The sequence below is a fragment of the Cyprinodon variegatus genome, unplaced genomic scaffold, assembly GCF_000732505.1.
Source record: "Cyprinodon variegatus isolate N-32 unplaced genomic scaffold, C_variegatus-1.0 Scaffold27, whole genome shotgun sequence".
Lineage (NCBI taxonomy): Eukaryota > Metazoa > Chordata > Actinopteri > Cyprinodontiformes > Cyprinodontidae > Cyprinodon > Cyprinodon variegatus.
The window spans coordinates 2221389-2236392 of record NW_015150480.1 but is presented as its reverse complement, the minus strand read 5'-3'; the positions used below and the strand labels follow the sequence as shown (position 1 = coordinate 2236392).

General features: G+C 40.4%; 2 protein-coding genes across 7 annotated transcripts in view; one reads left to right on the top strand and one right to left on the bottom strand.

Moving 5' to 3' along the window:
- The first annotated feature begins 2449 nt into the window (after window positions 1–2449).
- LOC107098991 (insulinoma-associated protein 1b-like) lies at window positions 2450–4982 on the top strand. The gene has a single exon (XM_015396911.1). The coding sequence runs from the start codon at window positions 2639–2641 to the stop codon at window positions 4103–4105; it is 1467 nt and encodes a 488-aa protein (XP_015252397.1). The 5' UTR covers window positions 2450–2638; the 3' UTR covers window positions 4106–4982.
- Window positions 4983–8436: 3454 nt separating this feature from the next.
- Window positions 8437–15004, bottom strand: part of ralgapa2 (Ral GTPase activating protein, alpha subunit 2 (catalytic)) — a 147679-nt gene continuing 141111 nt past the window's right edge. For 2 of the 6 annotated variants that reach the window (XM_015396711.1, XM_015396727.1), the window contains 2 exons: window positions 14843–14886; window positions 11726–11862 (listed from right to left, as the gene is read on the bottom strand). In XM_015396711.1, the coding sequence (XP_015252197.1) occupies window positions 14882–14886 (5 nt within the window). In that variant the 3' untranslated portion in view covers window positions 11726–11862; window positions 14843–14881. Of the gene's footprint in view, window positions 11863–14842; window positions 14887–15004 lie in introns of all 6 variants that reach the window. The other 4 variants (XM_015396742.1, XM_015396732.1, XM_015396705.1 and 1 more) reach the window with 3 other exon arrangements.

Below are 15004 nucleotides of genomic sequence, written 5' to 3'. Positions count from 1 at the left end.
CTGAAATGCAAAAAAAATGTACTTTTATTTCAAAAGAGCAGCTGATCTTACTATACTTTCTAAACCAGAGACACTGGGTGTCTTTTTGTTTGTTTTATCTTTCTACTTAGAAATGATTTGACACAATAAATCCAGCATTTAGGAGTATAATCTGGATATTTCTTTGGTCTTACAGTACTATGCTTTAAATTGGTTTCAAAGTTCTCTGTGGGCTCTGATAATCTATTTTACTTCCATACTTTTTCTTTCACTAAACTTTCAATGAATATGCTTGCACTATGAACAAGGAAGCTTCCTCTGACCTTTTCTAGCTTACCCTCCATGTGGGGGCTGTCTTTAACTATCTGGTAGACAACTGTAACTCAGCTGTTTTTCTCATGTAGGCTATAGCATGACATTTCTGGATTAAAACTCCAGCTTAAAACGTGTTTTTAATTAGCATTTTAATTATCTGAGAGCATAAATGTTTGTCTTCCATTAACAAGAAGTTCTAATCTAATAAGAATTGAAATAAACACTTAAAATACGTCACTCCTTTTCACTTCATAGATAAGTTTTATTTTTGAATCGAATTACTGAAAAAAAAAAAAACTTAATTAAAATGTACCAGAACGCGTTCAAATAACATAAACATAAAGTTAGAATAAAACGAGATTTAAATAATAGTTAAAAAAAACAATAGTAAAGCAAGTGAAGAGGTTTTGGAGGATATGGCCCAGTCTGCAGAGAGAACAAACGGCTGCAGCTGTATGCTAATTAGGCGCCTATGCTTCCAGTCCGCGCGGGGCAGCACGCGCCACTGAGCAAACACGCTCACGCGAGGCCGGCAACGCAGGCCCACGCGCCCCACAGAAATGATCGAGGGAAAGAGGAACTCGTTAAAATGCCATCAAAGCTTGTAGTCCCAACAAACCAAGACTAATAGAGGCGCAAAGGAGAAGAATCAGAGAAGTCAAAGAAAGTATCACTAAATATTTAAGTTGTATTTTAAAGGTTTATATAAAGGCTAAACAGCAACATTTAAGCCTTTTATAAAATGGTTAATATCTTTAAACTTTAAAGAATAAATTATCTTTCATCAGATCAATACATGACAAACTTTAATAAGCCTATTCTCCATAAGATGTTTAAGTTTTTATTTTTGAAAACAATTCTTTAACCTGTCTGAAGTTAAATGGAGAATTTCACTCTAACATAACGGTGTGTTTTCAAGCAGGTGAGAGACGGATCCAGGACACAGAGGCCTATTGAAAGGAGGCTGCAGGCCTGCGGCTCAGCTTCGATTGTGTAATTATTTGACTTGGTCATACTGCAGCTTTATGCAAATGAGGGAAACAATGAACGACGATGGAGATTAATTCCTCCCTGGTCTCAGCACTGAAAGAGGGGGAAAGAATGCGCTCTGTGCCAAGAGGCGCACTGTCGCTTATACGCCTGCTTTATCAGGAAACTCGGGCAAATGTATGAAATATTAGAAAAACAAATAAGGGATATGAAGAAAGTTTTATTAAAAGAAGGATTGGATTCGATCACGTTTGAAAACTTTTTTTAAAAGCTATTTAGTGAAAACTTAACATACTGAAAACAAAACATATATCTTCTCCAAGCAGAAGGAACAGCCGCTCTAAATATCTGCTGAAAATGTCCCATCAGAAGCTCTGCTCTTTGTGTGCAGCTCCCAGCACGCGTCTTGCTGTGGTCCAGATTGGCTGCGAGTCCTTTTTCACAGTTAAGGGGTCAATTTCCCTTTGAAACGGTGAAAAAAAATAATAATATATCCACGCACACGCAGACGTGGCTATTGTGCGCAAAGACCAGAGGGCTTATTACTTATGTATGCAGCGAGATGTCTGATTTATATGTCGAGTTAAACTACCGAGGCAGACGCGTGTCCTCAAAAATAAAGAAATACTAAACCCCTTTTTCAGGCTATAAAATAAAATAAAACCAAATTAAAGTTTCTACATGATGCTCTGGGCAGGTTTCCTGCGTAAAGGTGCGTAAAGATGGAGGAAAACTCTACAGATGTCGTTTCAAACATGCTTATTTCACCAACATGTTTTGAGGAATTGAAAAGGAAAAACAGCTTTTTAACAATTTTTCTCTTAATTCTAAATCGTGATGATTTTTAGCAGTGATGGACATTTCCATTTGGCGTCTCAGAGGCCCCCCAGAGGAGAGCCACAAAGCAACGGCACGTGTGCATTTGTGTAGGGGCCCATCAGACCGTAAAAAGAGGAGGGTCCCGGCGTGTGCCTCGGCCGGTGAGGGGTGGGGAGGTGGGGAGCATTAATGTAATAAACCGCCAGTACATCTGCTGAGCTATCTGCACATCCTCCAACGAAATCCACCGAACCCAGGCTTAGAGCCCTCCCACAATAAAATCCACTGGGATCTTGGTTTCATCCCATTGGTCGGGGATGCTGCAACAGGGGGGGGCGAGAACAATAGCATCATTCCGGCATAAAAAGAGTGGAGCTATGCCTTGGAGACGAAAACATTTCAGCAACAGAAGGATCGATAAAGAGGGGAGAAAAAGGTCCCTTAAAATTCTGGTGTTGCCATATTTTTTAACCAATCTGGATCCTCCAGACTTCAGCCACAGATCCGAAGTGCCTTTCCGCCGTTACTCGCCAAGATGCCCAAAGGATTCCTGGTGAAAAGGAACAAGAAATCCGCACATGTTTCCTACAGGACTCGAACTGATGAGGATGATCTCCAGGAGCTACACACCCCAGCTGCCTTGCCAAGTCACAGGGACCCATCCCCGCCGATGTCCGTGGCGTCCAGCCCCGACCGCGCCTCGGTGTCACCAGATTTCGTTGCATCCGACGCGCTGGTGCCAAGACTGGAAAAGCCGGAGCAGTTCGGCAATCCAGAAACGGTGTGCCAAGCCATCTACAGCCCCACCCGACCCATCAGCAAGGAGCACGACAGGGGATATTTTGAGCGAAGTTTCAACCTGGGCTCGCCCGTTTCTGCAGAGTCATTCCCCGCAGCAGCCTCTCTCTCTGGCCTGGATCACCTCCTGTACGCTCCGGTAGATCTGAAAATCGGCACCAGCAACAGCAGCCGCGGCGGCGCAGCAATCGCCACTACCAGCAGCACCAGCAGCAACAGCCTATCAGCACCAAACAACCGGGGCGCAACCAAGCGACCCGCCACAGATGGAGCAGAGCGCAAACCGAAAGCCGCCTCAAAAAAACCCAAAGCCATCAGGAAGCTCAACTTTGAAGACGAGGTGACCACGTCTCCGGTGCTCGGGCTGAAAATCAAAGAGGGGCCGGTGGAGATGAAACCCAGAGCGCAGTCCTCCGGGGGAACCAAACCTTTAGGAGAGTTTGTGTGCCAGCTGTGCAAAGAGGCGTACGCGGATCCATTCTCCCTGGCACAGCACAAATGCTCCCGCATAGTCAGGGTCGAGTACCGGTGTCCCGAATGTGACAAGATGTTCAGCTGCCCCGCTAACCTCGCCTCTCACCGCCGCTGGCACAAACCGCGGACCAGCGGTGGCGCGCCGGCGGCGGCGCCCGCGCAGAGCGTCAAGCCAGAAGTGGCCAAAATGCAGCCGCTGGGCGTCAAGTCGGTCTCCGATGAAGCCAAAGACACGAGTGACAGAGACACCCCGAGTCCCGGGTGTTCCGAATCGGGATCAGAAGACGGCTCATACGACTGCCAGTTCTGCGGGAAAAGGTTCAAGCGGCAGGCGTACCTGAGGAAACACATCCTGGCTCACCAGGCCCTGCAGAAGAAGGTGCTGGAGGAGCACGGGTTTCAAACCAGCGAGCGATCAGCGCCCGAGCAGCCTCCGGTGTCCGCCCCCTCCTCTTCCTCAGCATCATCAGAGGAAGCCTCAAACCAAAGCCCCCTGAATCTGAGCCCGGTGGACTGCCTGCTGTGCCCGGTGTGCGGAGAGAGTTTCACCAGCAGGGCCGGTCAGGAGAGACACCTGCGCCTCATGCACTCCTCCCAGATCTACCCGTGCAAGTACTGCCCCGCCACCCTCTACAGCTCACCGGGGCTCACCAGGCACATAAACAAGTGCCACCCCTCGGAGAACAGGCAGGTGATCCTGCTGCAAATGCCGGTGCGCCCCGCCTGCTGAAGAAAAAAAAACAGAACTTGTGCCTTTGATGGGGGAAAATGAAAATCAAAAAAATCAAAAAAGTGGCTTTAGGTTGAAAAAATAAAAAATAAAAGCCCACTGCCATAACTTTAGACCAATGAAAGGCAGGGCTGTTTGATGTTTAAGTGGTGTCTTTTCCATGCCAATCAGTGACTTTTGAATGCTTGTCTCTATATTTGAACTACATATAGGCCTATTTTAAAATTTTATTTCTCAAATTAGTTTATCAAGAGGGGGAGAAGGAATACAAAGCGTTAGTTTGACTGTTAAAGGGTATTTTTCTAGCACAGAACATGCTCAATGATAGCTTCTAGACCTAAGAAATGTCTTAAATCTCAGCAATCTTTCTTCTCCCCATCAAAGTGTCTTGAATTCACCGACCGTGATTGCTCTATCACTGTAGCTTTACGCCTGTTTGTGAAGGACAGAACTTTATCAACTTTGTCTTGGTGGAAAAAACAAAAAAGTGTGACTGAGAATTTTTCCCTGTTTAGTAGAACCACAAATGCCTTTAGTAAACAGAAAAGCCTAGTCTTAAATAGCCTGCATACACATCCAAATCCTGCTGTAAAACTGCCTTAAAAAGTCAACATAGATTGTTTTAATTTTGATTGCTGGCACATATTTTATTCCTATTATTATTGAAGATTGTTGCAATATTTTTTCCATCATATTTATTTATTTATTCTAATTATTTTATGTAACTTATTGTGATTTTTTTCCTCTTGTGAATTGTTCTGGCAGTTTACATGTCGTATAGCCAAATGTCTTTTAATTTTTTCTTTTTTAATTTATTAGTTGTGATAATTGTCGTGGGTCGGGTTTTAATCAACAAATCTTCACAGCTCTTGTGTTTAAAAAAAAATAAAGAAAAACGTAAAGCTCTTACCTTAGATGCAATCTTTTTTAAGGACAAGTTATTTTTCTTAAATGTTGGCTTTTATAGCGCTTTGATTGTATGTGTATATCGTTTGGTGTCTATCGAAATAAAAATATTTTCAAAAAGACGCGCGGGCTGGGAGTGCTTCAACTTTTTCCACTTTAATTACTTCATTTATGAAGAGTTTAGTGCACATATTTATGCATAAATTGCATTTTAATGTTTTTTTCTCTCATTAAAACATAAAATCTTCAAAAAAAATCCTATAAAAAACAATCCAAATGTCGCATAAACTTTTTTTTTTAAAGTTGCAAATGGATTAATTTATAATGCATTTTAAGATCAAGAAAAATGAGCCCATATTTTAAACTTGTGCGCTGATTTCTTTAAAATAACCCGACTATACAATCCCATTTATTTAACCAGTTAAAACAAATTACAAGTTAAGATTCTAAATGTTTGAAAGTTTGGAAAACCTTTTAATTCGCAGCACCATCTGCCATCAGGAGTCTCTCTGTGTGAATTACTGTCGGATCCAGTTTATCAGAGCCATTTTCCAGTAAATCATCAGCAAAGGCTCAAGAGAGGAGAGAAGCACTTAGAGCCTTATCATAAATCCCCTGCTGCCTTTAATACCATGTCAGGACATGACAGCGGGACAAAGGAGGTGGTGGATCAGAGCTCACCTCTGGAGCAGTAAAACATCTGTCTGCTTCATGGAAAGAAAGAGAAACTCTTTTTTTTTTCTGGGTTGCAAGATTATTAAGGAATCATCAGCTCCACTGACTTTAGATCTGACCAGCAGGAGCTTTAAAGCTTAAAGTAAGATGAGAAAACTCAAACAAGTCAGAGATGCAGTGAGGAGAGTGTTTGACAACAACTTTAAAGATTTTAAAACTACTCAGAGTAGCCAACCCAGACTTTCATGACTTTAAATGATCCCTGTCCAATACAGTAGCTGTCACTCACATCTCTGGGTGTTTTCAGATTGGGTGATGTTGCAACCAGATACTTTCAGTGGAAGCTTGGATGAAAAAGTAGCTTCTAGATGTAAGGGGGAAGAAAAAAAAGAGTAGAGATAGGATCTGAAAAGTGTGGTATGCATTTGTTTCCATGCTCCTGTTGTGTCAGTACTTTACACAAGCACCTGCAGTGGCAGCTGCAAATATGGCATGTCTTTGTTTTTGGATGAATAGAGACAGATTTAAAGTAAATTCTTTATGTATAACAAATCAAGCTTATTCAGATTGATGGAGACAATCTGCTATTTATTTGCTTAATCTTACATCAGGATCTTAAAGCCCATTCAATACCTGAGTTGGGGCAGTGAGACCTAAACAGGAGGAGTGGTTGCAGAAGATCCCTGGAAATACATCAGACATCTCGGTCCAGAAGAGTGCAGCTCTAGGAACATAAAAGATGCTGCGCAGAACCCTCAAGCTCCCAGGTCTCTGGTAGAGGACCCGAACTTGGAGGAAAAAACGGGGGAGACCGCCCTCGGTGGGTGAGGAAGAGTTTTCATATAGTTCAGTTTTGATTTCAGCTGAGCAGAACTTTCTTCCATGTTTGTTGTGTTCCCTAAATGATCTAAAACAAACTGTAAATGGGACTCACTGTGGCTTTCTGGGTGTCACTCTTCCACAAAAGCCACTAGGAGTCGGTGAATGTAGATCTCTGCAGAGTTACTAGATGCCTAATGACTCCTACTCTGAATACTGCTCTCCTCAACTGGCCTGGGAAGTTTGCAGACTCCTGCATTCTTGATGATATATTGAAAGGAGCTCTGTGGGATACAAATATCTGGATTTCATAAAGCAAACTCACCTTTAACCCTTTATAGGGCAAGTTACCATTTTTGATCATTTGCATACCCCTTACAAATGGAGTGCCATTTCTTTTACTCTGTTTTTCAGGAATTTCTCATAGAAGCACTTTTGTTATTTTTCTTAATATATACGGGCAAGTTGACGTTTGGTGTAATTACTTTCACATTCATTTATGCCATCAAAATATACATATTATTTGAAGGTTACAAAGGTAATAAGGTCTTGTCCTGGATTCCAATACCACACTACAAAAACGATCTTTAAATTTGTGAAAATGTCTTAAAATAAGTGTATTTACCCTTAATTTGAGCAGGTAAATAAGAAAATCTCCCACCTGAAAGAGCATTTTTATCCTTAAAATCAGATTATTTGATATTATGCTCTTGAAATAGGAGACTGCATTTTTCCCCCTTATTTTAAATGTAAAATTTCTTATTCCATTTGCAAAGTATCTCACTTACCTGCTTAGTTCAAGAAAAAAATGCACTTACTTTAAGAAAAACTGACTTGCTTAGATTTCCGTTTTTTGCATTTTACTCTTTGTTTGAAATTTAGATGATTAAAGTCTTTCACTGAAAGCCCTATAAAGGGTTAAACTTACCATGACTGTCAGCTGTGTTCCTTGGTCTTTCACCAATGTTCTCCAACATGCCTACATAACACTGAGGTTAAATCACACACTGTTGGGCATTTATCAATCACTAGTTGTCCAATTCTAATGACAACCAGTTGCAATAGATTTTTTTTAGGGGTTTTAAAAGAGAATTTTTTTTTTTTTTTAAATTAGCCCACTTTGCAGAACTTGTCATTAGTAAAAAAGGGTTTTAGCGGTTTACAGAAAAGCACATAAATGCAAACTTAAAATAAATATACTAATCAATCAAAATATTAAGGTGAATATTATACAATATAAAGACTTTTGCCACACAGTCTATCAACTGAAAATAAAATACTGTTACTCCAACTCAACCTTTCACCCTCATTTATGTTGTTTAGCCCAGTTTTATTAATATTCTGGACCTTTTTAAAGGAAAAAAAATAATAAAATAGCTTTTTAAAAATCCCCCATCTGCCTCAGCAACACTAAGATGTTCGAAATGTGAAAATGGGCCCTAAAGACATGAAATAATACAATATGGAATCACAGTGTCAGCCTGTTCTGTTGTAACATATCTAGTCAATGACTGAAGAAGACAGCGCTGAGCCGGGTGAAAATGAGGTAACATTAGGATTATTTCTCTCACACACAGTTTCAGGGCTCCAATTATGGTCAAGTGCTTTTTCTTGTGCCTTTATGTGGCCCAGGAGAGGTAGGGGGACCTGTAGGTGCTGCAGCGGCTGCACCTGTACCTCCTGGTGAGGTTCCATTACGCAGGCCTCCTCTAAGTAGGTCTGAGCAGCAGGGGAGACAGATGGGAGGAGGGTCAGGTTACCCCCGATGCTGCTGGCACAGCCGGGCCGGGGTCAGAGAGCCCACAGAGACAGCAGCATCACAGATTCAAACCCACACTAACAAACTTTAAATCAGCACGTTGCACAAAATAAATTCAATATAAAATGATAAACAAAATGCAGAATTTCAAAATGATTTAATGAAATGCTTCAATTTTCACGTTTCCAGTGAAGATAGCAGGACTTCGGTCATTAAAAACAGTTTGATATGTTGACAAATGATGAAAATTTCAAGCTTTTTTTGCTCTCTCATACAAAGATTATATTACAGGCATTATTATATATTTATATTAAGAGGGCAATGGTGGCCCTGGAAATTGAAACAATGTACAAGGATTTCTAAAACGAGAAGAGAAAAATAACAAGTCTAAGACTCAACTCATTTTCTTCACAAATATAAGATGCAGAATCTTGGTCCAGACACTTTCAGCTACTAAGCCACTAAAAGAGGAGTAAAATATCTCTTCAAAAGACGTTATTCTACAAGCTACAATCTTTAGATCAACATAGTGGGTATATCCTTTGAGAAACTTTTGGGAAAAACAAAAGCCACAGCTTGGATGCAGGCTTATATATTCATACATTCTTAAAAACAAAACCAAAGAGGGAAAAAAAAAAAAGCACAAAAACATTTCTGTGGACCGCTTGCTGTTTCGACTCCACATATTCTGCTGTAGGAATGAGCAAAACAAAAGGTGGTGAGATGCTGGAGAAAGACAGTAAGGCATAGAGGTGCAACAGATGGGGATAGTGTTGCAGCTTGGGTGGAGCTCTCAGAGTGAGTGCATTGGGGTGGAGGGAAATCAAGGGAGGGGAGGACACCTGGCTACCATGGCAACCTGAGCATGCAGGTTAAGAGCGGTGCTGAGCTAGCTGTTGCCAAGAGGTGTGGTGAGAGTTTAGCTCTGGCACTACACCTAAAGCTGAAGTCAGCTCCTCCCAAGGAGCCTGGGCCTCAGGAGGACACCAGGAAAAAGAGAGAGAGGATCATGGGAAAGAGAAGGAGTTGGTTACACTCAACTACTTCCTGAGATGAGGACGGAGTAGCTTTCTATAAATGATCCTTGATCCACCTGTTTTTGTGGGAGGCACAAGATACTGATCGTTAGAGATGCAGAGGGAAAAGAGCACTTGGCCAAAGAGGTGAAATATTTAATAAATGCTCAATATGGTGAAAAGGGAGCCTTTTATTAAATTTATTAAAAGATGCACCAAGAAATCAGCTGGTGACCAGCCATTCAAATACCAGCTTTATCCCCCCCCAAAAAATTACTGAGCAACCATACTTCAGTCTGTCACCATAGGAACGCCAACCTTTGGTGTGGACGCTGTAACTGATGAAGACTCGAAGTTTGCTAATGTTTAGTATCAGTATTCTCTATTACGTAGCTGCAGTTAATATGGGCAGTGGAGAGAGCAAATCTCTTAGCAGAAACCAGGAAGGCTAAATGTTCTATTTTATCCTGCTGAGCTTTAAACCACCATCTGTTACGGATGTGAAGGCTCTGCAAGTATTGGCAGCAGGGTTACGATTTTCTACTTTTACTAAATAGGAATAGAGCAGCGCTGTTTAGATGCTTGCAAAACTTACTATAAAAATAAAAAGGAGGTTATTTAGTTGTTAAAAAAATTCTGCCGGCAACAATAGCAGCGAGGAAGCCTCCTCATTTACATCAATGTTTATGAGCCAGAGAGGAAAGACCTGTGTGCTAAAATAAAGAGTTATTTGAATCTCCACTCTACCATATCTGGTTTCAAATGTGAAATGAAGTGTGAGACTTTAAAAAAACTAAAACTAATTAAATGAGGAGGGGGTGGGAGGGCATTTCCCACCCGAAAATAGCTTAAATATTGTCACTGAGTCATGTATCGTCTTGCCTCATGCTGCATTCCCAGAGTTTAGGCATTTAAAGTCCTTAATATAAATGAAAGCTGCTGTTTTAGTAATTCTAGGTTCAACAACTGCGCTAATTGCCAATTTAAAAGTCAGTTTTAAATGTCATCTCACATCACTTGGCCTTTTTAAGAAGATTATAGTTAACCCTGTTCAACAGCAAACCACCATGGCTGCATAAAAAAAAAAATGAAATGTTTAATTTATGATTCTTAAAGAAGAATCAGATTGGTGTAAGATCGGCGTTGGCCACAAAGCTCAGATTGGTGCATCTCTAGTTCAATTAGTCCTTGTTTTTAAACAGGCACTGTGAGAAGCTCCATCACAGAATAATGTACATGAGGACACTCTAAAGGGTTGCATACATCACATATATACATACATACATAAACCAGTGCATGAAATAAAGTTTCACCTGAGGGTCTGACGGTTTTTTCCTCTAAACAGCAAACGATTCATATAACTACACAATAAAACAACTCATCAAATCATTGAACTTAGCAAACATGGAGGCAAAACATTAAAGCAAATTGAATCCCAAACAAACTTCAAAAGAGGAGCATTCAATGCGAATGATGAGCGAGTGCAAAAAGGTCGGTAGGTTGGGAACGTCGGAATGTCTGTGTCATCATAGGACAGGAGAAAGTGATGGCAGAGGAAAGAGACAGGAGGAAACTTATCCAATTACCGGACATGAGCCCAAGTTAATGTCATCATAGAACAATTACAAATGCAGTCTTTTCTCATTCCAGCAGAGATGCATAAATCAAATAGTGACAGAATCTATTGGAATTCATTTAAAGTGGAAAATGAGAGCAGTAAAAAAATACAAAAGCAAATTTCATTTTAGTTGGAAGGAAGCCATCGATTGTCCGATGGAGAAAAACAAACAAACAAGAAAAAACTGGACGCTGCAGCGACAGGTGTGGTAGTGCTTGGCGTACATATACACCTAGAAAGTTTTTTAAAAATTGCATGTCTGCCTTAAATGTTGAGCAAACTGCTGCTACAGAGCAGGAAAAAGCGCTTCAGTCACAACCTAATGTGGCACCATGGACACAGGAAGGCAGAGGCGGATGCAAAAAAGAGGTAAAAAGACATATTTAAAAGGACACCAATCTCCTGTGCAAGTTTAGCACCAACTGTATCATTCAGTGCTTTACATAAAGTGTTGAATTAACTGCTCCCCGTTTCCTTACTATAGTAAGAACATCAGTTTTTCTAGCGCTTTCAGCGAGCTCTAGAATCTTAGAAAGAAATCCCACTTGGATCAGTTTGCATTAAGACAGAAGTCTTCCTATGATTCCACCGTAATAAACAGAGTTTAGTTTCAATTAAGCTAGTTAAACTGAAATGCAGAGACAAAGATCATCGATAGCCACTTTAAATTAAAAATTACAACACGCTCAAGTTAATGTTTATATCACACAAAAAAAAAAAAAGACAACGAAAAACAATCTTGCAGTCCCGGCAGGGTGTGTGAGGTTCTTCCACAGCAGATTAAAGGCTTCGCTCTTGGGAATGGGTTGAAGAGCTCAGTTTGAAGATTTGCTTATAGCGCTCGCTGATCTGCGGAGTTTTCCCGAAACTCTTTGTTTGGTGGAGCGGGGCAGGGTGGGAGACACCTGCTCCACTGAGTCCGTCGTATTTCCTGCTTCGGGGCTCAGGCTGCCAGTGAGGGATCCTAACAGAGAGATGGAGGGAGAGTTTGCAGAAAGAGAAGTTTAACAGTTAAACCCAGAGCGTCTGCTTCATGTTCATCCCAGCATGCTGTGACTCCTCATTAGGCCAAGGTCAGAGGATTTTCACCAACATTCACAAAGCTATAACAGAAGCTGCAAATAAATCAGAACCCGGTTAGGATCTGAATGATTTCAGCTCAAATTAATTAGACGGCCCATTATAAAAGGTACATGCTCCCCCCCCACATACTGTAGAAAAGCAAAGCTTGTTAAAAGAGAAGCCCATGTTTTCCCATTTTCTTATATGATGCAAAAAGAAAGAGCCATCTTTCCAGCTGAAATGAAAACATCCAGGTCACAGCGTGATAGCAGAATGCTCTGAATGAAAACAAGATTACAAAATACACTCCCGTTGTAAATATTAGAGGTTTCCCGTTGGAACACCTTGTTCTTTTTTACAGAAAGAAAGTTCCCATCAGTGATTATGGGACGACTAACAGTAATAATGCCGCTGTGGACAATCAAGCATTGTGAACGCTGACATCCTCGCTGTGCCCACCGACCAAATCCGAAATACAGGGGGCCTCCCCCCCCCCGCCCGTTTAAACAACTTTTCTGCTTTGTTGAGATAGCATCTGCTTGCCTATTTTCTTTCCTATCCTTTTATTTCCTGCCATTTTTCCGAGGCATCTCAAGTTGCAGCGGCTAAAAGGAATGGCAGATGGCAGGAATAACAGACGCAGGCAGCACAGTGGACACCAGCAGCTTCCAGTGCTGAGCCTCGCTGGGAGAGGAGGCCGGGCTGAGGATGAAACGCTGGGTGGGTGTGGGCATTGTGCAGGGCTACAGGAGGGCATGTGAAAATGCATTTAAATATTTCTGCATTCAAATGTAAAAGAGGGACAAGCTTGGCTAAAAAAGCAGGGGGGAATTTAGCATTCCCTTATTCTTCACCGGAGAACGTTCATTCCAGCAGTAACTTAAAAAAATGCTGACTGACCAAATAAAGGAGTGCATATATCTATTAAAGGTAGAAAATACACAACAGGCTTCTCTTCATGAAATGAAACAGCAATCTCTCTAGATGGGGCTCTTGGTTAATAAAGCATTAATTACCCATCAAGCTTCAAGAAAGTTCTCAAAGCTGTTGCATTTTTTTTTCATAAGTCGTTCCTTTGACTTGAAGTCATGTTACTTAGATGGTAGAGAAAGTGCTTGGAGTGGGGAGTTTTCTCTGGTTCTATGAAGCAAAGAGTACGGCTGCTCCTCCCCCACCTGTTGCTGTGAACTGCCAGTCAGCTGACAGAAAAAACCCAAAAGAAATGAAAGTTTTCCCTCTGTTCATCGGAACAATAAGGGAAAAAATAAGCACTGATTTTATTTTATTTAAAAAAGCAAAGTTTTACCAAATTTGACCAAAATGTGTCACATAATATGATTAAGTTTATGTTAAATAAACCAATACTAAACTAACTTAACATAATAATGTTATGTTTAGCATTTATTCTATTATTTTTGGTTTAATACATATATTTTAGTAATTTCAGTAAACTTTTTAATCATAGGTAAAATTTTTCTTCTTCAAAAGGAAAAATCCACAAGAAGCTTTAGAACAAGAATGAACAATTATCTGTTGGTTTTAACACACAGGCCTGGAGGAATTTCTTTTATCTGGCAAAAAATAAATCACTAAAATCAACTTAAAGACGTGGATTAGAATTGCTCACTTTAACACCCCACCAATATAGAATAAAAATGACAACATATCTGTGTTTCATCCAGTCTGAAATATGGATTATAAATATATTTGTATACATATGTTCTTTTACTTGTGTTTAAAACAACAAACTGCTTTTTTTAGTAGAAGACAGACAAAACAAAAAACAGACAAAAATTGGCAATTATTTAAAAAGTTCACAGTTAAAAAAAAGTTTTTTTTTTTTTTTTTTTTTCTGTAAGAAAGGCATAACCTTTCAGGCAGCTGACTGGCAATCCCCAGCAAGAAATGCCTCATATAGCAAACTTTCTGCAGTGTTAAAAGCACTTTAACCCTTTGAAACAAACAGAAAATTATGTTATCGTCTAAAAAAAAAATAAAATAAATCATCTTATTTTAATGTTATAACATGATATATATTATTATTATTTTTTTTTATTTATCTCCTGTGCGGCTCCAACGAATTGTGCATGGTGGGATTAATTAATTTGCTAAGTTTACTTTAGCATCCACCTTTAGGAACTCCAACCAGCCATGCCAAGGACTGCATTTGTTTTATTACTGCTTTACAGTATATGGCCTATTATTGTTAAATATACTACACAAAGAAGTACCAACATATTCATCTAAATGTGTATATTTATGTTATAAATCTGCACATTCAAAACTTCCTTACAGTCCCATTAGCTATAGATGGAAAAAAAGAAGAAAAAATTGAAAGAGGTAAATAAAGGGTCCCTTTAAATGACCCTGCACTCTCATTGGTCCCCAATGCAGCAGTTCAAACACGGCTTTAGATGACAAAGACGTCTTCCAGTGCGGCAGGTGTTAGTCTCAGAGTCTGCCCCAGGCAAACAGGCACACTCCAACAGGAGGAAATGAGAAGGAGGGGGGAGTTTAAAAAAGGGGGAAAGAAAGAAAAGAGAGAAGTGTTTGCGGGGGAAAGAGATAAAGGCGCACCACATGCAGAAGCGAGAGCCAGAAGTGTAGCTTTATTGTTCATGCTGCTACTTAGTCAGGTGCTAATTGTCGCCACCGTACATCGCTCTCAATTACCAGTCTGGCCTAAACACCACGACACCCCCCAATAAACAGCCCGGTTTCTCTTTCCTTTCCATTTGTAAGAGCATTCAGTAAATAAAGCTTGGTTAGTACTTAATAAAAAAAAAAAGGAGTGACGTGGGAGAAAACAGGGTGAGTGGAACGAGTAAAGGGTAGGTTAGGCGGTCGGACCAAAACAAGCTTCCAGTCTGACTTGGGCTTACCTTCACCACATCTAGTATTTGGACCTTTAACATTTGTTTTTAATCTAAAAGGGAAAAACAGAGTAGATTTTCATTTGTGAGGAAAAAAAAAAAAGGTGGAAGCACCAGAAAAGCAGAACACAACACATCTTTGCTGAAAAAGAACAAAAACTTGGATCGTTT

Coding starts and splice junctions, on each gene's coding strand:
- LOC107098991 (XM_015396911.1), top strand. CDS start 2,639: ATGCCCAAAGGATTCCTGGTGAAAAGGAACAAGAAATCCGCACATGTT.